Source organism: Leguminivora glycinivorella, chromosome 25, assembly GCF_023078275.1.
Source record: "Leguminivora glycinivorella isolate SPB_JAAS2020 chromosome 25, LegGlyc_1.1, whole genome shotgun sequence".
NCBI classification, from domain to species: Eukaryota; Metazoa; Arthropoda; class Insecta; order Lepidoptera; family Tortricidae; genus Leguminivora; species Leguminivora glycinivorella.
The window spans coordinates 4,803,944-4,831,130 of NC_062995.1; the positions used below are offsets into that span (position 1 = coordinate 4,803,944).

Below are 27,187 nucleotides of genomic sequence, written 5' to 3' on the forward strand. Positions count from 1 at the left end.
TCATAACTAATTGGAACGACGACTTGTTATTTTTTACGATATATTTTAGATATGACGGAGTAATAAAATATAGCCTACGTGTTCGTCAAGTGGGTATACAAGACTTTTCACGCAACTTTGAATAAGTACCTACATTTTAAACTACAAACAGGTGGTATTTGAAAAAGAGTGGAAGGGTTGTTGGAAGTGGAAGACCTAGGCGAACTTTTCTCTACCAAATCGGGGAAATATTGCAAAAAGGTCAGAAGTACTCGGAACCGAGTTTGAGAAACGTTATGCAAGTGTGTAATTTGTGCGAAGCGAAGGTGGTTTGTCAGGATCGTAGTAAATGGAAATCCGTGATTTCTGCCTACCCCTCTGGGGAACAGGCGTGATTGTATGTATGTATGTATGTACAAACAAGGGCGGCTCAAGTACATGCCGGCGGCCGTGAGTTCGCGGACCATTCAGTGGTGTCGACCTTCGCTCGGCGCAATAGAACTCAAAATAAATGTCGGTTGCTCGCGTGTGGTCCGTTTGTTAATGTAGGTAAGAATTTAGAATGGCGGAATTTTGAACATCAAAGGAGTGAGCCTTCTGTGTTTGTACTATTAAGTATATATTCTGTGTTATAAATTGTCTGTGTGTTACAGAATGTCTACCGATATACAATATTAGTTAGGTTGTTGTTTAACCGCACGTGCCAATATTGATACCCGAGCAAGCGAAAGATTCAAATATTGAACCCGAACGTAGCGAGTGGTTCAATAAGTGGAATCTTGAGCGTTGCGAGGGTTTCAATTCACGAACTAAATTAGGGAACAGGACAGTACAGTGGAACTATTGAAACACACCCAAATTGTTAATAGAAAAAGAAAGATGTTCGGATAATTTATTAACGATTTTTTTCATTGACAAGTTCGCTGCGCCAAACTGTATTTTGATAAAAAAGATAAAAATGTTTGTCATTAAAAAAAAACGCGAAATTTGTAATGTTCTATGGGACGATAAACATTCCCTCATACTTTTTTTTATTTTGCTACTATTTCCTTGCGCCGGAAATGGATTGACAGCTTGACGGCCCAGCCACGACATTGGTCTAAGCGCGACAGCGGTGAGCCGCCCCATACGTGGGAATGAAAAGTCCCATCGCTGTGTCTCGCTCCAATGTATGACCGCCGCTCAACGCTGTCGCGCTTAGACCAATGTCGTGGCTGAGCCGTGACAGTCTTTATTGTGCGAACACGTATTCTATCCAGTCCGCGCCAAGGTCCACCCTTCCATCCGCCTATTATCATGTAAGAGAGAGCGAGAAAGAGTTATTAGTATCTCGCTCTTACTTACGTGAAAAAGTTCCAAGGTCGCGGAGCGGTGCGGTCGTATGTTGTTTGGGTATTTGGTTTGTTTGTTACTTTATCAAAATTATAATTTAATTCAATATTTAATATAATTTTGTGTGTTCACGACCTTTCCAATACTTATAACTTTGATGTGAAACTAAACGAAACTTGCGGCGATATGAAATGACAGATGAGATGAACAATGATGGCGTCCACAGACTAATAAGAGATACTATACCATGCTTTAGTTATAAACTTCCGTGTACTATACTACGTATATTCGATGTTTGAAGATTAAAGCCCGTGGTCATTTGTAATACTAACCATTCGAAATTAAGGCTAGAATTCGATGTTTGAAGATTAAAGCCCGTGATGGCGTCGTTTCGTCGCAGCGGCATGTAGAACGTAGCAAGTTTGCTTTATGTTTTTCGTGTTATATTCTTATATGGAACTACAAAAACCGCAATAATGGAAAGGTTTACGATATCGAAGTTTGAAAAGCAGACTATTTATGAAATATACCGGGCTTGTCGGCTATGCGGCGCCGGCGGAGGCTACCGAATGCCTATCATCCAAAATATAATCGATGTAGACAGTCCTGAGCTAGAATTAAGACAGAAAATACAAGAATGCCTACAATTAGAGGTAAAGTATTGTATTTAGAATGAATAGAGAACATTTCGCTGTTAAGAACTTTACTTTTTGTGTGCTTCAGGATCATAACACGTATGCTGTAGTCATTCGAATTTTTATGTTATTTGGTCTGTAATTTCCACCCAAAACTTATTTTGGTGCTTAATAATGCCTTTTGTACTTTAACCAAATATGTTAAAGTAGGTTTTGTTACTATATTTTCCTTTTTATATAAACTGGGGTTTCAACATGCAGTGTATGTTCTCTGGAAGTTTATTTCCCTTTTCAGTTAAATTTAGCATATTTTACAATACAATACAAATTCACTTTATTGCACAACCTCAGAAATGTACATAGGAACACACACATTACAACAAATTTTATTACAGAGGTAAACAACAGGCGGCCTTATCGCTAAAGAGCGATCTCTTCCAGGCAACCTTTGGGTAGTGGAAAAATGGTATTCATAACTTTAACTAATTAGGAGGTGCAAAAAAAAAACTAAATTAAAAGTAATTAATAGTAGCTAAAAAGCATATACCTACATAATACATATAATACCTACACATACATATACATACATACTGCTTACATATTATATACCTACATACATATACTACATATATATTTTCAGTGTAGTGTTATTTATTTACATAATTATTCATCCTTCACTGAAATAATTGTTTCCTAAACTTTGTACTAAAGTTACATGTACTTTATTATTCAATTCAAGACACTATAATGAGGATTGTCTTTTCAAAAGGATGTATCCATACTAATATTATAAATGGGAAAGTATGTCTGTCTGTTTGTTTGTCCGTCTTTCATGGCAAAACCGAGCTACAAATCGTCGTGATTTTTTAAATGGTGGTACTTGAAGGGATGGAGAGTGACATAGGCTACTTTTTGTCTCTTTCTCATCAATCACCCAGGAACTTTAATATCCATATAATATGCAAATTTACTTAACATAGAAAAGATTTATGACTCAGGAACAAACATCTGTGCTCATCACACAAATTAATGCCCTTCCCGGGTTTCAAACCCAGGACCGCTCTTAGCAGGCAGGGTCACTACTGACTGAACCAGACCGGTCGTCAACAAACTTTATTGGCTTGATAACTGTAGAGTATGTTTATGAATAGGGCTGTAAGCCTACTGGCATCAAATGTAGACGTTAATGCTTGCCAAAAAGTTCAATTTAGTGTTGTTGTTACTTCCAGGTGCGTCCAGACGACAGAATGCCTCCTCTCATATGTGAGCTGTGTGTCGACAAGGTTAACGAGTTCCACCAGTTCTTGGAGCTGACTCGTCAGACCAACATCAAGACGAGGACCCGGCTCGGGCTTCCCATACAGGATACTAAGAAAGGAGAAGTGCGTATGGTCTTAATAATTAGAGATGGGCCGAATATGGACTTTGCCAAATACGAATATTCGGCCGAACATTCGGTTCAGCTCTTACCGAACCGAACATTCGGTTACGCCATATTTTTTAAGAGGATTCATTAAAACTATTAAATGATTGATAATCGTTACAAATGTTACTACAACCATCTACAACTATGTTTTTATGATTTAGTGGATAACTAAAACTTAGTTAAAACAACTCTGAATTCTTCTCAACTCTTAAACTACGGTTTTTTAACTTTTTTAAAAAACTTATATTTTGACACATAGGTTTCTCTTTTTTTAACAGTTCCGTAAAAAGCTACTAAAATAGGAGCATATTATCCAATGGAATACGGAAGATCTTCATTAGTTATTTACTTTGTTTATTCGGTAAATATTCGGCTATGCAACCGAATAATTCGGCCGAATACGAACAATTAAAAACTTGCCGAATATGCCGAATACCGAATATTTACCGAATATTCGGCCCATCTCTATTAATAATGTACCTATTAGAGATGGGCCGAATAAGGACTTTGCCGAATACGAATATTCGGCCGAACATTCGGTTTACAACTTTAAAAATTTATATTCTTCCAGCCTGAACAAAGTAACTGTATCCTGGGTGTCACGGAGCCGGTTTATACTAAGGAAAATGAGCCAGCAAAGAAGAGTAAAGCCGGTCCCAAGAGTTCTAAGATTAAGAAGGAGCCAGATGTTGTTAATGTTAAGGTAACATGTTATTTATCATGAATTTCTGACCGGCCTAGTCGGTAGTGACACCTGGGCATTATCGTGAAAAAAGATTCAAAAATGTTTTTTTCTAAAATAGGTAAATTTAATGTTTTTCTTACTCTGAATCACGAGCCCTTTCCATTCTACTAGGCAGAAAAAAGCGTCTCAAATTTATTTTTTCCACTTTGTTACCATTTTTCGAACACTTTGTCCAGCGGTTACAAAGTGGAATGTATGCAAAATGATAGAACATTTTGTTACCATTTTTTTGTCCTAGATCGAAAGGGCTCGTGATTCTGAGTAGAAAAAACATAAAATTTACCTACCATAAAAATATTTCTTTTTTGTGATTGTTCTCGCGAAAATGCCCACCTGCCGACTAAGCCAACGGGTCTGAAATATTGGGGACACCTTACACAAATCAACGTAGCCCCAAACCATAGTAAGAGGAATAAGTAAGGGAAGAGTTGTAACTCCATACATTAGTAAATGCGAGTTATTTGTAGTGACATCTAGCGTCAAACACGCGTCAAATAGCGTCAATAATAAACATACTTATACAAGGTGCTCGCGAGGAACCTATATAACTTTAACGGCATATTCTTGGTCACATTTTAAGACTAAAATGTTGTATAAACTTTTCTAGATTTCGTCTAGTTTCAGAGTTATTGCCAATTAAAAAAAAACATTTCCGTATTGTTACTCAGTAGAAAAGGTCTTCTTAACGGCGCTGATGCGCAATTGTGGAGCATAGTCTCACAGTAGTCATTGATAGATGTCAAAATGTGACAAGAAAAACTTCCAAAACATTTGGTTTTTAGAAAAATAAATTAAGGAACTCATTTTAATTATAATTTTAGAACAAAACGGGACTTAATCGCGTAAACACTTACATTTATATTTGGCCCGACGTTTCGAACATCACATTATGTTCGTGGTCACGGGTAGACTGGCGAGGAATTGCATCAACATCTTCTAGCCGCGCGAGTTTCTCGAACTACCCGCACTTGTTCTTGATTATTCACTTTTGCGCTAGGGTTGTCACTTTGCCTACACACAACACTCACGACATCAGCCGGTGTGTCCCTCGGTGTTTTTTCACGCTTACATTTGCTAATCACTGGATTCCACGAAGAAGAAATTCCCTGTCCCTCATTTTGGTTGAAATTTCGATGCTTCCTAATTTCAATCGCTTCACGTACTTTTCTGCTGTAGAACAGACGTTCCGTTGATAGAATTTTGGGACTATGGATCATTTTAATTGCCAACTTTATAGATAAAAATTACTTTTTATTAGGGATATACCGACTATTGATTTGGCCGACTAGGCCGACTACCGACTAGTCGGCGCTTGGGTGGCCGATTAGTCGGCCGACTAGGCGGCTAGTCGGTCAGAACATAATTTTCGATAAATTCACATTTTGAATTTCATTTTTGGTCCTTCGTTCGCGCTTTTCATGTTTTTTTTACAGATGTTCAAAGGTTCATGATCATGACAATATTTATATACATTTTTCATTTTTAACAACCGGCTTGGCTTAGTGGGTAGTGATCCTGCCTATGATGTCGATAATCCTAGGTAGGAAATTTATTTCTGTGTATTTCTGTGTTGATAACAGATATTTGTTGTTTTGACAAGAAAAAGGAATTACTGATAGCTACATAATACAACCATAATTTTCAGCTGGTAATTTAATTTTGTACTGTTTTTCTATCACTAATGAAGTGCCGACTAATCAGCCCTTTTTGCCGACTAGTCGCCGACTAATCGCCGACTACAAATGTGGCCGGATAGTCGGCTTTCCCGACTAGTCGGTACATCCCTACTTTTTATGTGAAAATACGTCCAAAAAAGTAAAAAAAAAAACAAAAAAAATTTTTTTTTCGCGAAGCGGTTCCTCGCGAGCACCTTGTATAGATAAATACATAGAAAACGTGCATAATTCAGAAACAAAATAAATATCTGCGTTCATCACACAAATAAATGCCCTTACCGGGATTCGAACCCGGGATCGCGGCGTCGCAGACCGGGTCACCAGACCGGTCGTCAATCTACGTTAGAATGTCCTGTATCATTAATATTTATTTATTATTTCCAGGCAGAGAATGTGTCTGACTCGTCCCGCTCGTCTAGCGTGTCGAGTCGCTCCTCCCGCCCCGCGCCCTCCCCCGCGCCCGCTACCGCTACCGCGCCCGCGCCTCGCTCGCGCCGCTCCCTACGAGACGATACTATAGTTCCACCCGTTACACGGAAGCCGGAGACAACTAACGCTAGGGAAGCTAAGAAGGCGGACACACCTAAGAGTAAAGAGGGTAAAAAGGAAACTCCTAAGAGTAAGGAGATTAAGAAGAATGAGACTCCTAAAGACGCACAGGTAAGGCCTCTAACTAATAGTGCTAACACATGATCATACCTGGATATTTTTGTGGCACGAACGAAGTGACACTAGTGACATTGTAATATTTCATTAATTATTATAATAATGTCATTAAATATGCCGTGGCACTGAATCTTGAGTAGTTTCATATGCTCAGTCTACCTCGTTTATTAAATTTAGGCTTTAATTTATATGTATATAACATCTAGACACGCGGTAGCGTGGCAAGCCAAGTTTAAGCAAAATAACTGGCGAGCAGCACCGTGTGTAATATTACACGAACCATTTGGAGCCACCTTTGACCCCCTCATAACTCCAAAACTATTTTACATAAAAGTGTCAAATTTGGCTCATATATTAACACCTGTGAGATATATATGTGCTCCAAATTTCATAAACACATCTCAAACGGTTGTTTAGATAATAAAGTCTAAAAATCGTCAATTTTTATCATATACGAATATATACCTATAGACATAAATTCTAACCCAGTTCCAGATGACCTAGAAAGTTCAAATTTTACATGAAGATAGATAATTATGTGAATACACAGAAAAAAAAATCAAAAATTGGTAATTTTTTATAATTTTCGAAAAGTGATATGTTCAGTAAAAACATGTTTAGTTCAACCAGGGCTTACTAGATGGCGCTAGTAGTCCTAGACTTTCCAGTAAACTTAGTGAATATTAATAAGCGTTCCCGTAGCCTTAAAATACCTACAAAAAGTAATGATATCCCATCGAAAACATAAATGTGAAATGAGAGCCAAGTTCAATAATATGATATATCGTCACTACTTTTAAAAAACCGGCCAAGAGCGTGTCGGGCCACGCTCAGTGTAGGGTTCCGTAGTTTTCCGTATTTTTCTCAAAAACTACTGAACCTATCAAGTTCAAAACAATTTTCCTAGAAAGTCCTTATAAAGTTCTACTTTTGTGATTATTTTTTAAACATATGGTTCAAAAGTTAGAGGGGGGGGGACGCACTTTTTTTCCTTTAGGAGCGATTATTTCTGAAAATATTAATATTATCAAAAAACGATCTTAGTAAACCCTTATTTATTTTTAAATACCTATCCAACAATATATCACACGTTGGGGTTGGAATGAAAAAAAATATCAGCCCCCACTTTACATGTAGGGGGGGTACCCTAATAAAACATTTTTTTCCATTTTTTATTTTTGCACTTTGTTGGCGTGATTGATATACATTATTGGTACCAAATTTCAGCTTTCTAGTGCTAACGGTTACTGAGATTATCCGCGGACGGACGGACGGACGGACGGACAGACAGACATGGCGAAACTATAAGGGTTCCTAGTTGACTACGGAACCCTAAAAACTTGTATCTTCGTCTGTCAATGAAAAGAAAATTGTAGTAAGTATGTATGGAATGCATATAGACTTACTGCGTTTTAACTTTGAGGAACAGCGTGAGATACGAGATTTTTTAAAAGTAGTGACGATATGCCTTGCTTGTTCACGTCAACGAAAAAATAAGTGATATCTAAATGGGTGCCAAGTTCAATGGTCAGTCCTGAAATTTATTAATAACAACATAAAATACTTTTATTTTGGAACCAATGCCGAAATTGCGAAAAAAAATTGGCTGTTCGATAGAAATGATTGGTATCAAGACAGTCGAAATGTATGAAAGAGCCAATATTTTTTTTGTGATTTCGGCATTGGTAAACTTTTTATTTTTACAGACACCGAAAGAAAAGAAAGCTCCGCCAGCGAAGAAAAAGGGAGAATTGGAATCTTTACTAGAGGCAAGTACTTTTTCATCACACTTCCACAGTAAATGCGTTTTTTAAACGCCGACGTCTCATTAACGGCCGCGCAGCGTCGACGACGCGTTTCCGCAGCGACGGGGTGGCGTTTTTCGAACGTCAACGTCACAATAATGGTCACGCAGCTAACAAGGCCCTAGCATATATCTACTAGGGATGTACCGACTAGTCGGCAAAGCCGACTATCCGGCCATTTTTGTAGTCGGCGACCAGTCGGCAAAAATGGCCGATTAGTCGGCACTTCATAGCTAAGTGATAGAAAAACAGTACAAAAATAAATCAATAGCTGATGTGATTGTATTATAAATATTATAGGACATTTTTTGCACAGATTGACTGAGCCCCACGGTAAGCTCAAGAAGGCTTGTATTGTGGGTACTCAGACAACGATATATATAATATACAAATACTTATATACATAGAAAACATCCGTGACTCAGGAACAAATATCTGTGCTCATCACACATATAAATACCCTTACCGGGATTCGAACCCGGGACCGCGGCGTAGCAGGCAGGGTCACTACCGACTACGCCAAACCGGTCGTCAAATGTACCTATTTGTTACGCCTTTCTTAGTCAAAACGACAAATATCAGTAATCACAGAAATAAATGTCCTAGTTAGGACTATCAATGTCATAGGCAGGATCATTAATCTTTCGTATGCCGGAACGTGGATCCACGTTCGTAGATATTGAATTCTAATTAATTTCGACCTCTTGCCGCCCAATTTACAATCAGATGTACATTTGGTTGCAATCTTAAACAAAGGATACTATAGACTAGACAGCCAAATAATAATACCACTACCGAACGAGATGGTCACATACAAATTATAATAAGAGTGACAGAGAGCAAAATGTTATTTTTTGTCTTTGTCATAGTTTCACTTCTCCGCCGTTGCCACAAACGAGTTTGTGGCAAACAATAAGGACGTGACTTGTCAAGCTTATTATCCGCCCAAATTACGTAGGTTGTTTATGGTAAACTGTCAGCCATTTTTAAAGTGATTCTTAAATTCGCTACATTATTCTATATCTGTCCCTTACGGGTGTACGCTTGCGTCTAGTCTATAGTATCCTTCGTCTGAGGTTGCAATGGAATTTCTACTTTCGTGTAAAGAAATAAAGTAGGATTTCTTTTGTTTCTTAAATTTTTCGAACAAATGAAACTCAACTCGATTTCAAGTATACCTAGAATCGAAATCCCTTTGCAAAAACATTGTATGGTGGACGAGGTTAAGTTAGAGTTCAATACCTACGAACGTTCCGGCACACGAGAGCTTAATTCACTACTTACTACGCCAAACCGGTTGTTAAAAATGGAAAATGTATATAAATATTCTCATAGACCTTTGAACTTGTATAAAATCATGAAAAGCGTGAACTAAGGACCAAAAATGAAATTAAAATGTGAATTTAGGCGAAAAAACTGTTCGACCGGCCGATTAGTCGGCCGACTAATCGGCCACCCCAGCGCCGACTAGTCGGTAGTCGCCCTAGTCAGCCAAATCAATAGTCGGTACATCCCTAATATCAAAGACATATGTAACTCCGTATAGACGGAAAAAGTCTAAGAAAAAAGCGTACCTCAAAGCCCTAGAGAAAAAGGTACGGTGACCTAGATGGCGTTACACCTTTGGGAAACGCTCGGCTAGATGGCGCTTATATTAATATTTGACATTTTAACACATATCATCAGCATATCATGCTAACAATCTAACAATATGGGCCAAATTGTCAAAACTGAAGTTCAAAAGTATTAAGGTTGTGTCGAGAGATGGCAGTCTATGCACTGTGATTACACATTTTACTTTGACAGTAACTCTCTATAATACTCGATCCTCTTTGCCTAATATCTATCTATACCTATCTTATAATATTTAAAAAATGAACATAGTTGCAATTAAGAATGATATGATATTGACTGTATGTTTTTTATACAGGACAGTATGAAATTCGATGACAACTCTTTGCTCTTGCCCCGAACATTGAAGAGGACGAGAGAGGAGCCCCCTAAGCCTGCGCTGCTGCCCAAGAGAGCCAAGTGAGTACAAGTCAAGAACTGAAGCAAATAGTGTATACACGGTGTTCATGAGAAAACTGAATAATCTTAACAGCGTATTCTTGAACGAAAATGGCAAAATGGTGTGCTCTTATGTTGGAGGCCAAAACTCATTTTGGGTTATCGTCCCAGCCAAGTAATATTCTTGATCCCATTTTAAGACTTAAATTTCGTATAAACTTTTCTGGATTTTGCGTAGTTTCAGAATGATTACTAATTGAAACAAAAAAAGAAATCTTCTTATTGTTACTCAGTTCAAAAGGCCTTTTTATTAGCGTTGATGCCATTATGGAGAATAGTCTCACTATCCTCATTGATATATCTCAAGAAGTAAGAAGTAAAACGTTAAAAAATAACGTTTTTAGAAAAAAACACCGTTAAAACTCATTTTAAGTGCTATTTTTTGTGAATAAAATTTACTTTTTATCTGAAAATGCATTCAATAATAGTTCAAAACTAATGCTGGGATTTTATATTTATTTTATAATATGTATTAATAAAAGTTAAATTATACAATTTTGTAACTGAAATTTGTATTGTTTACCAGTCTTGCAAGATATTTTATGGATGCAAGAATAAGGTAATATGTACATTTTAATGTTTTAAGGAAAAAATCGTTCCTTTTGTAAGTATTTAAAGTATACATATAAACTATGTCGCTCCCAATTTGTCAGTAGAAAAAATATCAAATTATAACAGTATGCATGCCAAGTTTCACATCCAACTTTATTTTTTACCATTCCCTGGTGACAGATGGGTGCGCCAGACTATGTTTTCTCAAAACTTATCAATAACACCTTTCGAAATATCCCCACCAGGCCTATACCAACCAAAGAGCTGCTAAAGGACCCATCACCGCCCCGCAGGCCCGGACCCAAATCAAGACAGCCGGTTAAAGAGCCCACTCCGCCTCCAAGACCTGGACCCAAGTCGAAGAAAGCTAGAGTTGTAGAGGAGAATATACCGGTACCGCTTAAGGTGCCTAAGTCTAAGGCTAAGCCGGAGTCAATCAAGGTAAGAACATATATCTCTCTCTCTCTCTTTAGCCTGTTTCTACCCTTCGGGTGTAGGCCTCCTTCAACATGCGCCACTCGTCACGGTTTTGTGCGATCTGGAGCCACTTTTTCCCAACTGTCCTTTTGATATAATCCGCCCAGCGCATCTGCGGTCTTTTTTAACGAAGCTCTTCTTCCCATGGTCGCCATTCAAGTAGTCTTTTATTCCAAGAGTCGTTTCTACGTGCTATATGGCCAGCCCATTCCCACTTCAATGTTGCTACCCTAAGAACATATATACAGTTGATTAAAGAGCTGATTGCCATTGAGACCTGGACCCAAGTCGAAGAAGGCTAGAGTTGAAGAGGAGAATATACCGGTACCGCTTAAGGTTCCTAAGTCTAAGGGCAAGCCGGAGTCAATCAAGGTAAGAACATATAATACAGTTGGTTAAAGAGCTGATCGCCATTGAGACCTGGACCCAAGTGGAAGAAGGCTACAGTTGAAGAGGAGAATATACCGGTACCGCTTAAGGTGCCTAAATCTAAGGCCAAGCCGGAGTCAATCAAGGTAAGAACATATAATACAGTTGGTTAAAGAGCTGATCGCCATTGAGACCTGGACCCAAGTGGAAGAAGGCTAGAGTTGAAGAGGAGAATATACCGGTACCGCTTAAGGTGCCTAAGTCTAAGGGCAAGCCGGAGTCAATCAAGGTAAGAACATATAATACAGTTGGTTAAAGAGCTGATCGCCATTGAGACCTGGACCCAAGTGGAAGAAGGCTAGAGTTGAAGAGGAGAATATACCGGTACCGCTTAAGGTGCCTAAGTCTAAGGGCAAGCCGGAGTCAATCAAGGTAAGAACATATAATACAGTTGGTTAAAGAGCTGATCGCCATTGAGACCTGGACCCAAGTCGAAGAAGGCTAGAGTTGAAAGGGGAATATATCGGTACTGCTAAGGTGCCTAAATCTAAGAACATATACTACAGTTGGTTAAAGAGCTGATCGCCATTGAGACCTGGACCCAAGTCGAACAAGGCTAGATTTGAAGAGGAAAATATACTGGTAGCACTTAAGGTCCCTAAGTCTAAGGCCAAGCCGGAGACAATCAAGGTAAGAACATATAATACAGTTGGTTAAAGAGCTGATCGCCATTGAGACCTGGACCCAAGTCGAAGAAGGCTAGAGTTAAAAGGGGAATATATCGGTACTGCTAAGGTGCCTAAATCTAAGAACATATACTACAGTTGGTTAAAGAGCTGATCGCCATTGAGACCTGGACCCAAGTCGAAGAAGGTTAGAGTTGAAGAGGAGAATATACCGGTACCGCTAAGGTGCCTAAGGCTAAGGCTAAGCCGGAGTCAATCAAGGTAAGAACATATAATACAGTTGGTTAAAGAACTGATCGCCATTGAGACCTGGACCCAAGTCGAAGAAGGCTAGAGTTGAAGAGGAGAATATACCGGTACCGCTTAAGGTGCCTAAGGCTAAGGCCAAGCCGGAGTCAATCAAGGTAAGAACTATTTATATACCTAGATATTTTTCTAGCACGAACTAAGTGACACTAGTGACTTCCTTCCGACATTTAGTTCATCGATAACTTACATTATAATATGTGATTAATTATTATAATTATGTCATTAATTATTGCCGTGGCACTGAATCTTGAGTAGTTTCCTGCCTACCCCGTTTAGGAAATATGGGTTTGAAGTCATGTGTATATAACATTAATGTTTTATACAAATGTCACATGTTTGAAAATAAATGGACAATAACAATAAAACGAACCATACTTTAATAGTTTACATAATTTCTTACATGATTATTCATGATTTTAGTGGTTATTATTAGTGGTAATTATTAACCTTATGTAAGGCTACTTCATCGATAAAAGAATTGTCGATGTTTTTATTTTGTCCAGCACTAACAACTTGACGTTCCTGCCAAAAAAAAATCTGGGTATATATTTATTTGTAATTTTGGTCAAATTCATCGTGCCACTATACTTCTAAAGCTTTGCAGTGTTATGAATATAAAAAATAGTACATTACGATACAAGTGCGTAAAAAAGGAAGTTCGAAACGAGTGGCGATAAATTAAAAGACGACCGAAGGGAGTGTTTTAAATCGACACGAGTTCCGAATTTCCTTTTCGCACGTGTATCGTACGACGTTTTTCAGTACAGATGAGCCTCCGAAGTATCGACCTGGCATATAATGAACCAATTCTCGCACTAGTGCGTAAAAAAACACCATCTGTACTGAAATATACATTTTACGTATAAACTGTCCAAATCTCAGGCGAATTGAACATTTCCGGAATAGATTTGAACCCAGAGAAATGGTCGTTCTTTTGAATTTCCTTCACAATGGTGGAGGGTCACAATAATGTTTGGCAAATAGTAGTGCGGCCAACAATAATGCGGTACCAATACCAGACCCTTTAGCACAACTTGCCTTGTCGCGCGCGAGTCCATACATCAAACACGGCTTCAAGTACGGACTCGCGCGCGATAAAGCAAGTTGTGCTTGGCTAGAGGGTTAGAAGTCAAGTCGATAATGAATTTATGGGTAATTTGCCTACAGAACATACCATGCCATTTTAACCCTTAATAGCTGTCAATAGAGTCAAAAATACATGATGCATATATACATCACTTTGCATATTGTTTTATGTTTGTTAAAAATGACAATATTTTACTTGTTTATTCATACCAAATCATTACAATATTAATGTATTATATCAGAGTGAAAATTAATGACATATCAAAGTATTAAAATACCATAAAAACATACACAGTAAATAACTTAACGAAGACGCAATTAAGGAATTCGCCTGTTTCACTAACACATGTTCCGTTTCATTTTTACATTCTTTTTCACCAAAATATTGACACACATCTGTGATATTTGAATCCTGCGTTGTGGAAAAATCGGTTGTAGTATGTTCTAAATCTGAGTACATTTCAGTCGTCTTATTCATTTCTATATAGGACATATAAATAGTTGTATTTTCAAAGTCCATATTTGAGACTGTTTCTTCAATATAAAAGGTCACTGAAGCAGGATCGGACCATAATTGTTCAGAAGAATTTTGAAGTTTCTGGTATAATTTTACTTTATAATATTGAGCGGAAAATAGATTTAATTCAGTATTGCAATATTCACTATCACAAATCACTAATGGTTTATATGTCGTTGTATCAGAATATTGTTTTTTGTAAATAAATTCGCTTGATGTAAAGTCTTCAGTACAGTAAATAACGGTTAAATTCCAACGAAGTATTGCTTTATGTAGTGTTATTTCTACTTGTAAATCTATCGGAGGTTCTAAACTAAAATCCATAATCCTACGGACCAAATTGACAAGTAAGTGTGAACAAATGTTGCCACAGTTTGGCTAGTGTCGTTCTTATCGATATTAAAATTATTATTACACCGTAAATTTAAGGTGTACCTAGACGGTACAATCAAATTGGTAATTTGATTTTTTAATCAATATGCCAACTTTTTCTGTGATTTCGACAGATCAAAAGGTCTGTAGACCCCTAATTAGATATAAAATGTTAATTTCAAACCAGCAATAATGTAAATGAAATTTATATATTTATTATGATAGTTTATTGAATCTTTACAAATGAATTATTACAATTATTGTGTTACAGCCGAAAGATTGTGTAAATCACATAATAAAAACCGAGGACAAAATGTTACAACTCGACCATTTAGTGGACAATGTCTCGGATCGTTTTATTATAAATGTAACTGATGATGATGATGATGATGATGAAGATGACGAAATAACGGACCCTGGGAATGAATAATATTTTATAATAAAGACTAGTTCTGTTATCGTCGGACAACATATTTAATTTTTTTTACCTACTGGTTCGGATACCTTTTTATGCTATAAAACTAGTGGGTAAAAACGCATTTTATCCATCCACTACCTCGAAAACCGAACAAATCAAAATGTTTACCTTTTATTTAAAAGTAACATACGTATTTTTGATTTAAACTAGTCTGTTATTTGTACTTTACAACTTGTCGATATATTGTTATCGACATATACCCTTCACTATTTTTATTTCACTGTTCCTGGTAACATTTCATCTGTCAGTCATTTGTCAATTTAGTCTGCAGGATTGTGAATTTTAGTTTAGTTTTATAATAGACTAGCTTTCGCCCGCGGCATCGCTCGCGCTAAACTCTAAAATTGCGGAATGCTCCATAAAAACTTCCACCCCCTATTTTAGGGAAGTGGGGAGTTAGAAGGAGACAAAAAGTAGGCTATGTCACTCTCCATCCCTCCAACTATCTCCACTTAAAAAATCACGTCAATCCGTCGCTCCGTTTTGCCGTGAAAGACGGACAAACAGACACACACACTTTCCCATTTATAATATTAGTATGGATTAGTATGGATAAATGGTCTATCTCAAAAGTCTGTTCAGAACAGCCAATACGATTGCAAGATTGCAATAAGAATGAAAGGATTTTAATTTAAGTAGTGTTATAATTCCAAACTCATATATTTTCTATTGTTTCACAAATAATCTTGAGATCACCTTTTTCAAGATAATATAAAGTGAAATTTTCGTTTCCGGTTATAAGCGGAAACGAAAACTATACTATACTATACTATACTACTATACTATACACTATACTATAGTCCTTAGTAGAGATGGGCCGAATATTCGGTAAATATTCGGTATTCGGCATATTCGGCAAGTTTTTCAATGTTCGTATTCGGCCGAATAATGCGGTTGCATTGCCGAATATTTACCGAATAAACAAAGTAAATAACTAATGAAGATCTTACGTATTCCATTGGATAATAAGCTCCTATTTTAGTAGCTTTCTAAGGAACTACTAATAATGCGTCAAAATATAAACACAATTGTTTTGTAAAAAAGTTAAAAAAACCGTAGTTTAAGAGTTGAGAAGAGTTCAGAGTTGTTTTAACTAAGTTTTAGTTATCCACTAAATCATAAGAACGTAGTTGTAGTATGTATAACCGAATATTTCGTAGTTTTAATCTTATCATTCGGTAAAAATATGAACCGAATGTTCGGCCGAATATTCGTATTCGGCAAAGTCCATATTCAGCCCATCTCTAGTCCTTAGTATCGTCGCTTAGCACCCATAGTACAAGCTTTGCTTCGTTTTGGGGCTAAGTTGATCTGTGTAAGGTGTCCCCAATATTTATTTAACTAGATGGACTAATATAAATTGTTTTTGTTCATGCTGCCTGACGATCTAGATACATTTTTCGATGCCACTTTTAAAAAGAAAGGTAATTTACAATGTTTTTTAAAGTATGTCTGGCTTAACTCGTTTCCCACCCTGCTAAGCCGCGGTTCTGGATTCGAATCCCGGTAAGGGCATTTGTGTGATGAGCACAGATATTTCTTCCTGAGTAGTCGATGTTTTCTATGTTTATAAGTATTTGTATATTATATATACCGTTGTCTGAGTACTCACAACACAAGCCTTCTTGAGCTTACCGTGGGACTCTGTCAATCTGTGTAAGAATGTCCTATAATATAAAAAAAATGTGTAAAATAACCTAACCACAAATTAAAATTTTGAAAAACCCCCGACTGCGACATAGTTGACCGATTTTCATGAAACATGGCTAAGAACACTCCCGACTAACTCAGCTTTCAGACAAAAAAAACTAAATCTAAATCGGTTCATCCGTTCGGGAGCTACGATGCCACAGACAGACACACACACAGACAGACAGACAGACGGACAGACAGACACGTCAAATTTATAACACCCCGTCGTTTTTGCGTCGGGGGTTAAAAATGTGCTCTAATATTTATTCTTATTCTTACATTTATATAAAAATCTCTATGATACTTACTTACCAATTTTATTTTGATTTCACAGGCTAAAGAACCGTCGAAACCCCCTGAAGAGCCGTTACCGGCCCCCCCTTCATACAAGTGCATAGTATGTGAAAATCAATGCAAGAACTCCGGTGCCTTCGCCAGGCATATGACTGTCCACGTGCCTACATTTACTAAACTTACGTAAGTATTCTAAAGAGCCTCGGTATCCTAACAAAGAGCGACCGTGTTCCGCAAAAGAGCTGATGTATACTACCAAAGAGTCGCTGTATACTAACTAAGGGTCTTTATTTATTATCTCATAGAATATTTATTTACAAAAAGATAGTTACAAATATTACAAATACGTATCAAGCATCAACAAAACAGAGAAATTTATCAAGTGGAGGAAGGATTGGGTATGCTGCGCCGTCATTTAGGCCAAAGAAGTTGAAGATTTAATGTATTCTATTCTAAAGAGCCCCTGTATCCTACCAAAGAGCCACCGTATTCCACAAAAGTTCTGATGTATACTACCAAAGATTCGCTGTATGTTACCGAAGAGATACTGTAAAAGTGTATACCTAGTTTTTTTCCGCACTTGTGTCGTAATGGTGTATTTTTTTTTTCAGAAACGCCTGCAATCCTTGTGGCCAGTGGTTTGTGACGGCAGAAGAGGCGGCGAGCCACCATCGTTTCCATTCCGCGTCCACTTTCCCGTACCACTGCCGCCGCTGCTTCGACGACTTCCGCACGCTGCGGCTTTACGACGAGTGAGTATTAATATGAAGCTAAATATGCCAAAAACAAGGGGATAATGCCAATAATGCTGCCAATTGGCACATTTGAATTGAAAAGTTGCCAAATTTGGCAGATTTGGGATTTTAACCCCCAACGCAAAAACAACGGGGCGTTATAAGTTTGACTTGTTTGTCTGTTTGTGTGTGTGTCTGTCTGTGGCATTGTAGCTCCTGAACGGATGAACCGATTTAGATTTAAACTGAAATAAATGTCATATACAAAGAAAAAAATGACCAAGGCCTCCAAGTGTCCGATGCTGGATTCGAACCAGCGTACTCCGTTATAGCCACGGATGCCTCAAACCACTCGGGCAACCGGTCACGGCGGCAAGGGTCGAAATTTGGGTGGCGCCATCTCTCTTCGCTAACTCGTAATCACATTGTTTGATTCAGTTAGGAGGTCGAACTAGTTCCGGTTCTACCTCAGAGATGGCAGGGCGCGCCTTAAGCCTTCGGTAATTGTGTCATATACTTGAAAAAATTTCGACCCTTGCCGCCGTGACCGGTTGGCCGAGTGGTTGAGGCATCCGTGGCTATAACGGAGTACGCTGGTTCGAATCCAGCATCGGACACTTGGAGGCCTTGGTCATTTTTTTCTTTGTATATGACATTTATTTCAGTTTATAGTTAAATAATAGTAGTGTGTCTACTAAAAAAACACAAATTAAAATATTTCCTATGAAATAATTTAATTTGGTCTTAGAGTCGATTTAGATTTAGTTTTTTTTGTCTGAAAGCTGAGTTAGTCGGGAGTGTTCTTAGCCATGTTTCATGAAAATCGGTCTACTATGTCGCGGTCGAGGGTTTTTTCAAAATTTTAATTTTGTGGTTAAGTTATTACTTTTATCAAAGACATGTAACTCCGTATAGACAGCTACAGTCTTAGAAAAAACTTATAGAAAAAGGTACGATGACCTAGATGGCGTTACACCTTTGAGGGACGCTCGGCTAGGTGGCGCTAATATTAATATTTGACATTTTAATAAACCATATCAAGATAAGGTTATGGGCCAAATTGTAAAAAGTGAGATTCAAAAGTTGTAAGCTTGTGTCGAGAGATGCCAGTCTATGCACTGCGATTACATATTTTACTTTGACAGTAACTCCTAATACTTGATCCTCTTTGTATTTAACTTTTTACCACTTACATAATGCCACAGTTTCTTTTTCTTTTAACCCCTTATTTGCCAAGAGTGGCCCTGAAGCTTTGGTTGTTTCATGTGCTCTGCCTACCCCTTTATGGGATACAGGCGTGATTGTATGTATGTATGTATGTATGTACATAATACCATTTTTTTTGCAGGCACATAGAATCCGGCCTTTGCGTGGGAGATGATCCGCCCAGCGTGAAGTGTGAGGACTGCCTCGCTCTGTTCGCGACGGAAGCGCTGCGTACAGGACACAAGTGTCCCGGACGCACGCAAGGCGCTAGACCCGGAGGTATTTCTTCTATAACACTTTAAGTTCTCGCGCTTTGTACACATATTTAACCCTTAAATGCATGGTGATGTATATATGCATCATATATTTGATGGCCCGTGGCTCGATATGTAGCTATCCAAAATCACATTTATTGCTTAATTATTATTTATTATTATTTAATATACAATTAAATAAATTAAATAATATAATAAATTACTATTTATTATTTAAGGATTAAGATGAAATGGCGGAAAAGTGTGAAAAAACAGGGCGATGGCGATTTTTAGTATGTGATTTAGGCTGATTTTTTCGGAGTTAGTAATCAGTTTATGTTTAAACATTTTATTATAAAGGTTTCACAAACAGTGTACCTTTTTAATAGTAGTAATTTTTTTTAAATAAAACTTACCAATTACGATATATTTATATAAATAAGATTTGGCCTATTTAACTTCTAACGCTGATTTAGTATAAAAATCGATCTTAAATATTTTTTTATTATTTTTCCCAGAGTCAGAAAACCATTGTCTATCACATATATTAATATCTCGTTAAAAGAAAAATTCATGCATTTAAGGGTTAAAGTCACATACATGTCGAACTGATAAAGATACGTAAGATAGACAAGATTAGACACTCAATAATCCGAGGCAAAACTAAGATCATTGATGCACTCAGTCAGGCCCAGAAACAGAAATGGAGATGGGCTGGCCATGTTGCTAGGCTCCAGGATGATAGATGGACCATGCGAACCACAGCTTGGAGGGGCCCAGACGGAAAAAGAAAAAGGAGCCGGCCATTAGCACGTTGGAAAGACGACCTGGTTAAAGTAGCGGGGATCAACTGGACATGGGAAGCCCAAAACCGCACGAAATGGAGCCAGCTGGAAGAGGCCTATACCTCAAATGAGGGTTCTGGTGTAACATAAAAACGGAAATGTTAGATTAGTTTAAGTTATAAACCAGAAATAAAAGGCTTTTTTATTTTTATTATTTATTTATACATGTCGAACGCGATTAATTAACATTATTTTACCTTTTTTCCCAACGTTTCGGCCAGGTTGCACTGGCCGTGGTCGCGGAAGACTGACGTCCCAGCAAAGTCTCACCGGAGATGTACAAGATTTAATATAATCGCGTTCGACCTGTATGTTACTTTAAATATAGGTTTTCTTCCCGCCTTTTTGCCACAATAGGCGTGACAACTAAAAAAAACTATTTTTCTCAAACATGCACTGAAATATTGTCTTTACGTTCCTTAAAATGGGCTGGGAAGTATCGCTTTTTGGGCGCAACAACTCGAGAGGACTGTAAAGGGATTTCATATTATTTTTTAGGCCTAGGCCTGCAAAGTAACTTTTTTTTTTATAAAATATTGTCCTTTAGAGCATTTTTTATTTTATTTCATTGTATGTTTGAGAAAAACACTATACATGCCTCGGCGTGAAAACGGATTCCCGGCCTCGTATCCCTATCCGGCCTCGCTCGCACGCTCGCTCGGCCGTATATACCCTCTTGGCCGGAAATCCTCATTTTCCCGGCCTCTGATGTAATGTACTATATTGTCCCGGTGCTGTGAGTTCACATTTTTGACACATGGCAGCGCCCACAAAACGTAATGACATTTCGCACATAAGTTCCGAAAAACTCATTGGTACGAGCCGGGGTTCGAACCCGCGACCTCCGGATCGAAAGTCGCACGCTCTTACCGCTGGGCCACCTGCACCAGCGCTTATAACATCTTGTGTTTCTAAACTAGACAAAAGTTGTGCTACTACTAAGGGCCGGTTGCATCAAATCAAACCGTCTGGCACCGTTAAAGCGTTCGCTAAATTTTATTGTATGGAACGTTCCATAGATGTCTGCTGCGTGACGATGATGTGTCTGTCAAATGTGGTTGGTGCAACCAAATACTATATAAACTCTAGAGTTAATACGTGCAGCTTCTGACGTTTCCCATACAATTGAGCGGCAACAATTTTACTAGCGCCATCTAGCGGTTCGAGTTGATCAAAGTAGTTGTTGTAGTAGTGTTGTTGTTGGTGCAACCAAATACTATGTAAACTCTACGAGTCAATACGTGCAGCTTGGTGCCAAAGTTGGCAACATGCGATACTAGCGCCCCTAGCGGCATGAGTTCATCAAAATAGTTTAGTTCATACAGTATAAAATTAAAAAAAGTCACACATTCTTATTTTTAGGGTTCCGTACCTCAAAGAGGAAAAACGGAACCCTTATAGGATCACTCGCGTGTCTGTCTGTCCCTCTGTCACAGCCGATTTCTCCGAAACTACTAGACCGATTTACTTGAAATTTGGCACACGTATGTAAACCTATGGCCCAAAGACGGACATGTAATTTAATTAAATGAAATTTAATCACAGGGGTCACTTTTGGGGGGTGAAAATGAAAATTAAAAATCAAAGTTATTAAAACTATATTGTGCTGTGATGGCTCAACAGTGGCGGCGCGCTCATACAATCCAATTCCCACCGAGTTGCCCTAGATGTTCCGCAACAAATACCAAAGTTACAAACCACCATTGAAATAAAAAAATATACTTATAATAGTTATAGTTAAAACATTACGTATTGCCTCACAAATAATAACACCATTTTCTTAAATTCAAATATGTACCTAAAATTATCAGGCGCGCGAAAGCGAAGTGAAGCTACTTATGCCTAAGCTTTCATATTCATTCATGGTCACTTCACACAGATACAAAAATCACGCACACGCTGATAAAGACAGCCCGGTCAACTAAACTCCAAAGCAACTCGGCTTCTTATCGAGTTATTCATTTGAATAAAAACCGTAAACAATGCGTTATAAGGTTTATATTTGAAAACACGCACATACACATTCACAAAGTCCGCGCGTGTGAGTGTTTGCCTATCGCGAACTCCTATGTACGTAATTTGGGCGCAACTATCTCTTTTACTCTACTCATAGCAGGATTGAGATGACAGAGAAGGGTGACCGCCATTTGCGAACACATAGACAGCCAAGCGCACAACATTCGATTGCTCGCAGTTGTTCATTTGAATTTAAAGCTTCGAGTGAAACAAATAAGATTGATATTACAGTGTAATAATTGCATGCTAAATATTGCCATATTAAAATTATAAATGTATTAATGGGTAAAATTTTATTGTGTTTTGTTATCGCACATATATTTATTTTAAGTAAAAGCCTTTAAATATTGATAGTTTCTATTAAAAAACCGAGAATCTTATTTAATTTAAGTTTAGTAATGTGATAATGAACGTTTCTTCAGATATACTTTGTTTGTATGAAAAGGTTTTTAAATTCGTGGGTGAAAATGGAATAATATCACTGCAACACTTGCGTCCCGCTTGTTACCGAGGCTTCGTGTGCTTTCAAATGTTTTGTGTTATTCTCTTTCTCTGAGTTTTTTTATTAACTTGCTCATTACGTGCAATATATCAGTGAAATTTAAATGATTTGGAGTGTTTCGGTGTCGTGTTTTAGTGACAGTGCAAGCCAGAGTTTCAAGGTTAGATACTACCTGTTTTTAAGAGATAGTTAGGACTTTCTTTGGTTTGGTTAGTAATGGCAGCGTTCATTCATTTGACTGTTGTATAATAGATTACTTACTAAATGAATCAACACGTTTTTCGACGCAAACATTCGAAATAAAGAAATGTATTGTCACGCGAGGCCGTGATCGTCCAGAGTTAAATATAAGTTATAAGCGGAGAGATGGCTTTTTTCAGCGCTTTCATAGCGGACTGTATGATAAATGCACTTGGATGGGCGCCTAAGGTACCTAATATTAAGGTAAGTTGCGTTTTTTAGGGTTCCGTAGTCAACTAGGAACCCTTATAGTTTCGCCATGTCTGTCTGTCCGTCCGTCCGTCCGTCCGTCCGCGGATAATCTCAGTAACCGTTAGCACTAGAAAGCTGAAATTAGGTACCAATATGTATATCAATCACGCCGACAAAGTGGTAAAATAAAAAGAGAAAAAAAAATGTTTTGTTAGGGTACCCCCCTACATGTAAAGTGGGGACTGTTTTTTTTTTCAATCCAACCCCAACGTGTAATTTATTGTTGGATAGGTATTTAAAAATTAATAAGGGTTTACTAAAATCGTTTTTTGATAAGATTAATATTTTCGGAAATAATCGCTCCTAAAGGAAAAAAAGTGTGCCCCCCCCCCCTCTAACTTTTGAACCATATGTTTAAAAAATATGAAAAAAATCACAAAAGTAGAACTTTATAAAGACTTTCTAGGAAAATTGTTTTGAACTTGATAAGTTCAGTAGTTTTTGAGAAAAATACGGAAAACTACGGAACCCTACACTGAGCGTGGCCCGACACGCTCTTGGCCGGCCTTCCAAATATATTTTATTTTTTGCTCTGTGTTGCCTTCCAAATATATTCACGCGCCGCCACTGCGGTATCCGCGGCAGTGGACGGCGTTCGTCGCGTTTTTAGGTGATTATCTGATTATCGATGGATTATCGCATCGATCTAAACTACCGCGCTGCAGCGCGAACTGAATTAAACTTATAGGTATGTTGATTGCAATAAGACGTAGATTTGTTTAAAAATATGCACACCTACCACCTGCGGTAATAAAATTTTATGGCTTGCGCGATGATCACATTTATTAATGTCACAACCGCCAATTGCTTGCATTTGAAATTGAACTTTAATTACTAAGAAATAACGTTGTTTTTGTAAAAAAATGAAAGTAGTTTTTACTACATTGCGAAGTTTTCGTTTGTCAACTAGACGCACACATTTGCAACTAAGCGATCGGACACTTGTGAGTGTCGAATTTGTAGGTGACAGTGTATCTAGCCTCGTGGCGCCGAATGTACTTTCTAAAGTATATAATGGTTTCAATGGAATTTTAACTTTCATGTAAACAAATAAAATATAATTTCTTTTGTTTCTAAAATTTTTCGAATAACTGAAATTGAATTCAATCTCAAGTACAATAAGAATCAAAATTCCCTAGCAAAAATTTTGTACGGTGGGCGCCACGAGGCTAGGGAAGTTTAAATCGATGTTATCGCATCGATCTACTGAGGGGGGCGGTGCCTACAGCAGTTGTAGTTGTATGCATACCTAGCTCACGCACACAGACGCGTCCACTGGCGCCGCGCCGGTGTCCGCGTGCGCTCTCTGCAATGTCTCTGCAAATTCTATGCACAGCGCAGAATATGCAGAAACCACATGGTGGTCTGTGGCAGAAACTCAATAGACATTTTTATGATTTTTAAAATAAGTACCTAGGTACGTGAAGTAACATGGTACTTAAATTAAAAATTATCATTAGATACTTATTTGCAGAGGTGTAAACAATTTCCTTCGTTTTGCCATATATCAATAATTACCTATCTATATTAAATTCATTAATCCGTATACATTACATTTTTACAATTAAGTGTATGAATTATACTTTTTATCGTACGGTCAGCTACATAAATATCTATACACCTGTATTCATTCAATTTTGAACCTTCTTCTTCAGTAATAAGTTTCGATATGTAAAGAAATTGAAGGACGATACACAGGCGGGTGGAGACACCGCGCCCCGCTGCGGGCGGGGAGGGAGGGAGGAAGAGTGTCGATGGACGATGTCACGCGGGATTCGCCGCGCGACGCGAACTCATCATTCGCGCGGTCGGCTCCCTTCGCTGCCTGCACACGTTCGCTGCTCTCGTACGATTTAATATTATACAGGGTGCCCGGTAATTAATGGACAACCTTTTAACCACCAAGAGGACACCTTATACTGGTTCAGAAAATCGACTTTAAGGTTTAGTAAGAGTCGCCTGGTTTTCGAGATTTTCACACTTTTAAAAATTTTAATGGATATTAATGGACAACCTTTTGACCACTAAGAGGGCACCTTATACAACATACATACAACAACATACAATCACGCCTGTATCCCATAAAGGGATAGGCAGAGCACATGCAACTACTAAAGCTTCAGGGCCACTCCGGCCACTCTTGGTAAATAAGCCTGGCCTGTGTGGTGACGGGTTAAGAATTTCACCACCCCCTTTCTTCCCGTGGGTGTCGTAGAAGGCGACTATGGGATATGGGTTAAATTGTGGTGTAGGCGAGAGGCTGGCAACCTGTCACTGCAATGCCATAGTTTCGTTTTCTTTTAACCCCTTATTTGCCAAGAGTGGCACCTTATACTGGTCCAGAAAATCGACTTTAAGGTTTAGTAAAAGTCGCCTGGTTTTCGAGATTTTCACACTTTTTAAAATTTTAGGTAGTAGGTATTAAAATTTTAAAAATTTAATGTCGATTTTCTGTAGGGTGCCCTCTTGGTGGTTAAAAGGTTGTCCATTAATTACCGGGCAGGGGCACCCGGTATATTTGTCAAGCAATTTCTGTCGTAAGAAAGCGCGACTCATTCGCGCAGTCGGCTCACGTCTCTCGTTGTCGTACAATTTGACATTATTCAGCTACCTTTATAGCTCGGCTTTAGTTCGCATATACAAGAGTACCTATATGTATTTACTAAATAATATTTATTTAGTAATTTCCTGCTAGAAACTTGCGTTATACTACTTGTACTATTATATATTCTGTGGTTATACATGTATACTTTTTCAGCTACCATAACCAAATTTGGATTAGATTAAAAAAACCTTTAAGTAAAACTTAGAACCTTTCAGATTGTTTTACTCACCCTTTCTGATGTTTACCATACTTACTTACCCCGTTATTCATAAACGTACACTAAAGTTATCAAGCCGATAAATTTCGTTTGTCCCTTTCCGACGTATTGGTGTGATAGAAAGGGACAAACGAACTTTATCGGCTGGATAACTTTAGTGTACGTTTATGAATAAAGGTGTTAAAATTTATAGCTACGAAATTTTATATAATATAAAACACCTACTTTAAAATAAAATAAAAAATGTTGAATTTGGTTAACATTATAAAAGACCTCACGCAAGCTGTGCTAATTAGTTTGCGAATTCGTCGAGAGGTGGCGCTAAACACAATTATGCTCATTAGAGAACCTATACTTCTAGCCTAGCCCAGTTTTTACAATTATGTGAGTAACGTAAAAGTTTTGTAGGTACGGAACCCTCGGTGGGCGAGTCCGACTCGCACTTGGCCGGTTTTTTTGTTTTATTCCGTCTAAAAATGTTAAAAGTAGATCAAGTAATCGCATTTTCTATTTTAATTTACTAAAATAAAAGTCTGATAAACTACTTCGAACAACTCGTACCGCTAGATGGCGCTAGTAAAATTGTTGCCGCTAAATTGTATGGGAAACATCAGTAGCTGCACGTATTAACTCTAGAGTTTATATAGTATTTGGTACAAGTGGCCCTAAGTTTGATAAGTAAACCATTTGTTATCTGTTTACAGGCAAGTGCTCGAAATGCTCCAGAACGTATGCAACAGCGAAGACGCTCAAGAAACATATCTAGAGATCGTTATCAAGGTGCACTTTTCGTGGCAAACGGTACGGTTGGCAAAAAAAAACAAATACTTACATTTAAATATTCACTTTGTTCTTAACTACAAAATAAATACTTACCTTCTTAGGATTACACCTCTACGGTACAAAGCCTTTTCCGATGAACTATATATTTTTAAAACAATATAGGTACGTAAATGACATTAATTATGTCATAAAAATACATTACGCGATGTGTAGACATATTATTTTAATCCAAATAATCAAATGCACTCTAGATAAGACTATCTAGAATTGTTATTCAAGTACCCAGTTCAAGTCAAAAGTAGTGCACGAAGCCAAATCTGTTGAACAAATTTTAGTTATTTATTCAATGTAATTTAGATAAATAATT

At 37.8% G+C, this 27,187-nt stretch overlaps 1 protein-coding gene across 1 annotated transcript; it reads left to right on the forward strand.

Annotated features, from left to right (window-relative positions):
• Positions 1 to 1,552: 1,552 nt before the first annotated feature.
• On the forward strand, positions 1,553 to 26,803 carry LOC125239509 (GDNF-inducible zinc finger protein 1-like). The gene is made up of 11 exons (XM_048147123.1): positions 1,553 to 1,964; positions 3,176 to 3,328; positions 3,944 to 4,075; positions 6,178 to 6,453; positions 8,166 to 8,228; positions 10,195 to 10,295; positions 11,132 to 11,327; positions 17,207 to 17,349; positions 17,778 to 17,918; positions 19,249 to 19,385; positions 26,742 to 26,803. Exons 1-11 carry the CDS (start codon positions 1,788 to 1,790, stop codon positions 26,801 to 26,803), a joined length of 1,581 nt encoding a protein of 526 aa, XP_048003080.1. The 5' UTR covers positions 1,553 to 1,787.
• Positions 26,804 to 27,187: the final 384 nt, after the last annotated feature.

Excerpts from the sequence above, each read along its gene's own strand:
- LOC125239509 (XM_048147123.1), top strand. The coding sequence starts at position 1,788 with ATGGAAAGGTTTACGATATCGAAGTTTGAAAAGCAGACTATTTATGAA. Across the intron at positions 1,965-3,175 it reads AAGAATGCCTACAATTAGAG|GTGCGTCCAGACGACAGAAT; the intron begins GTAAAGTATTGT and ends TGTTACTTCCAG. Across the intron at positions 17,919-19,248 it reads ACGCTGCGGCTTTACGACGA|GCACATAGAATCCGGCCTTT; the intron begins GTGAGTATTAAT and ends TTTTTTTTGCAG.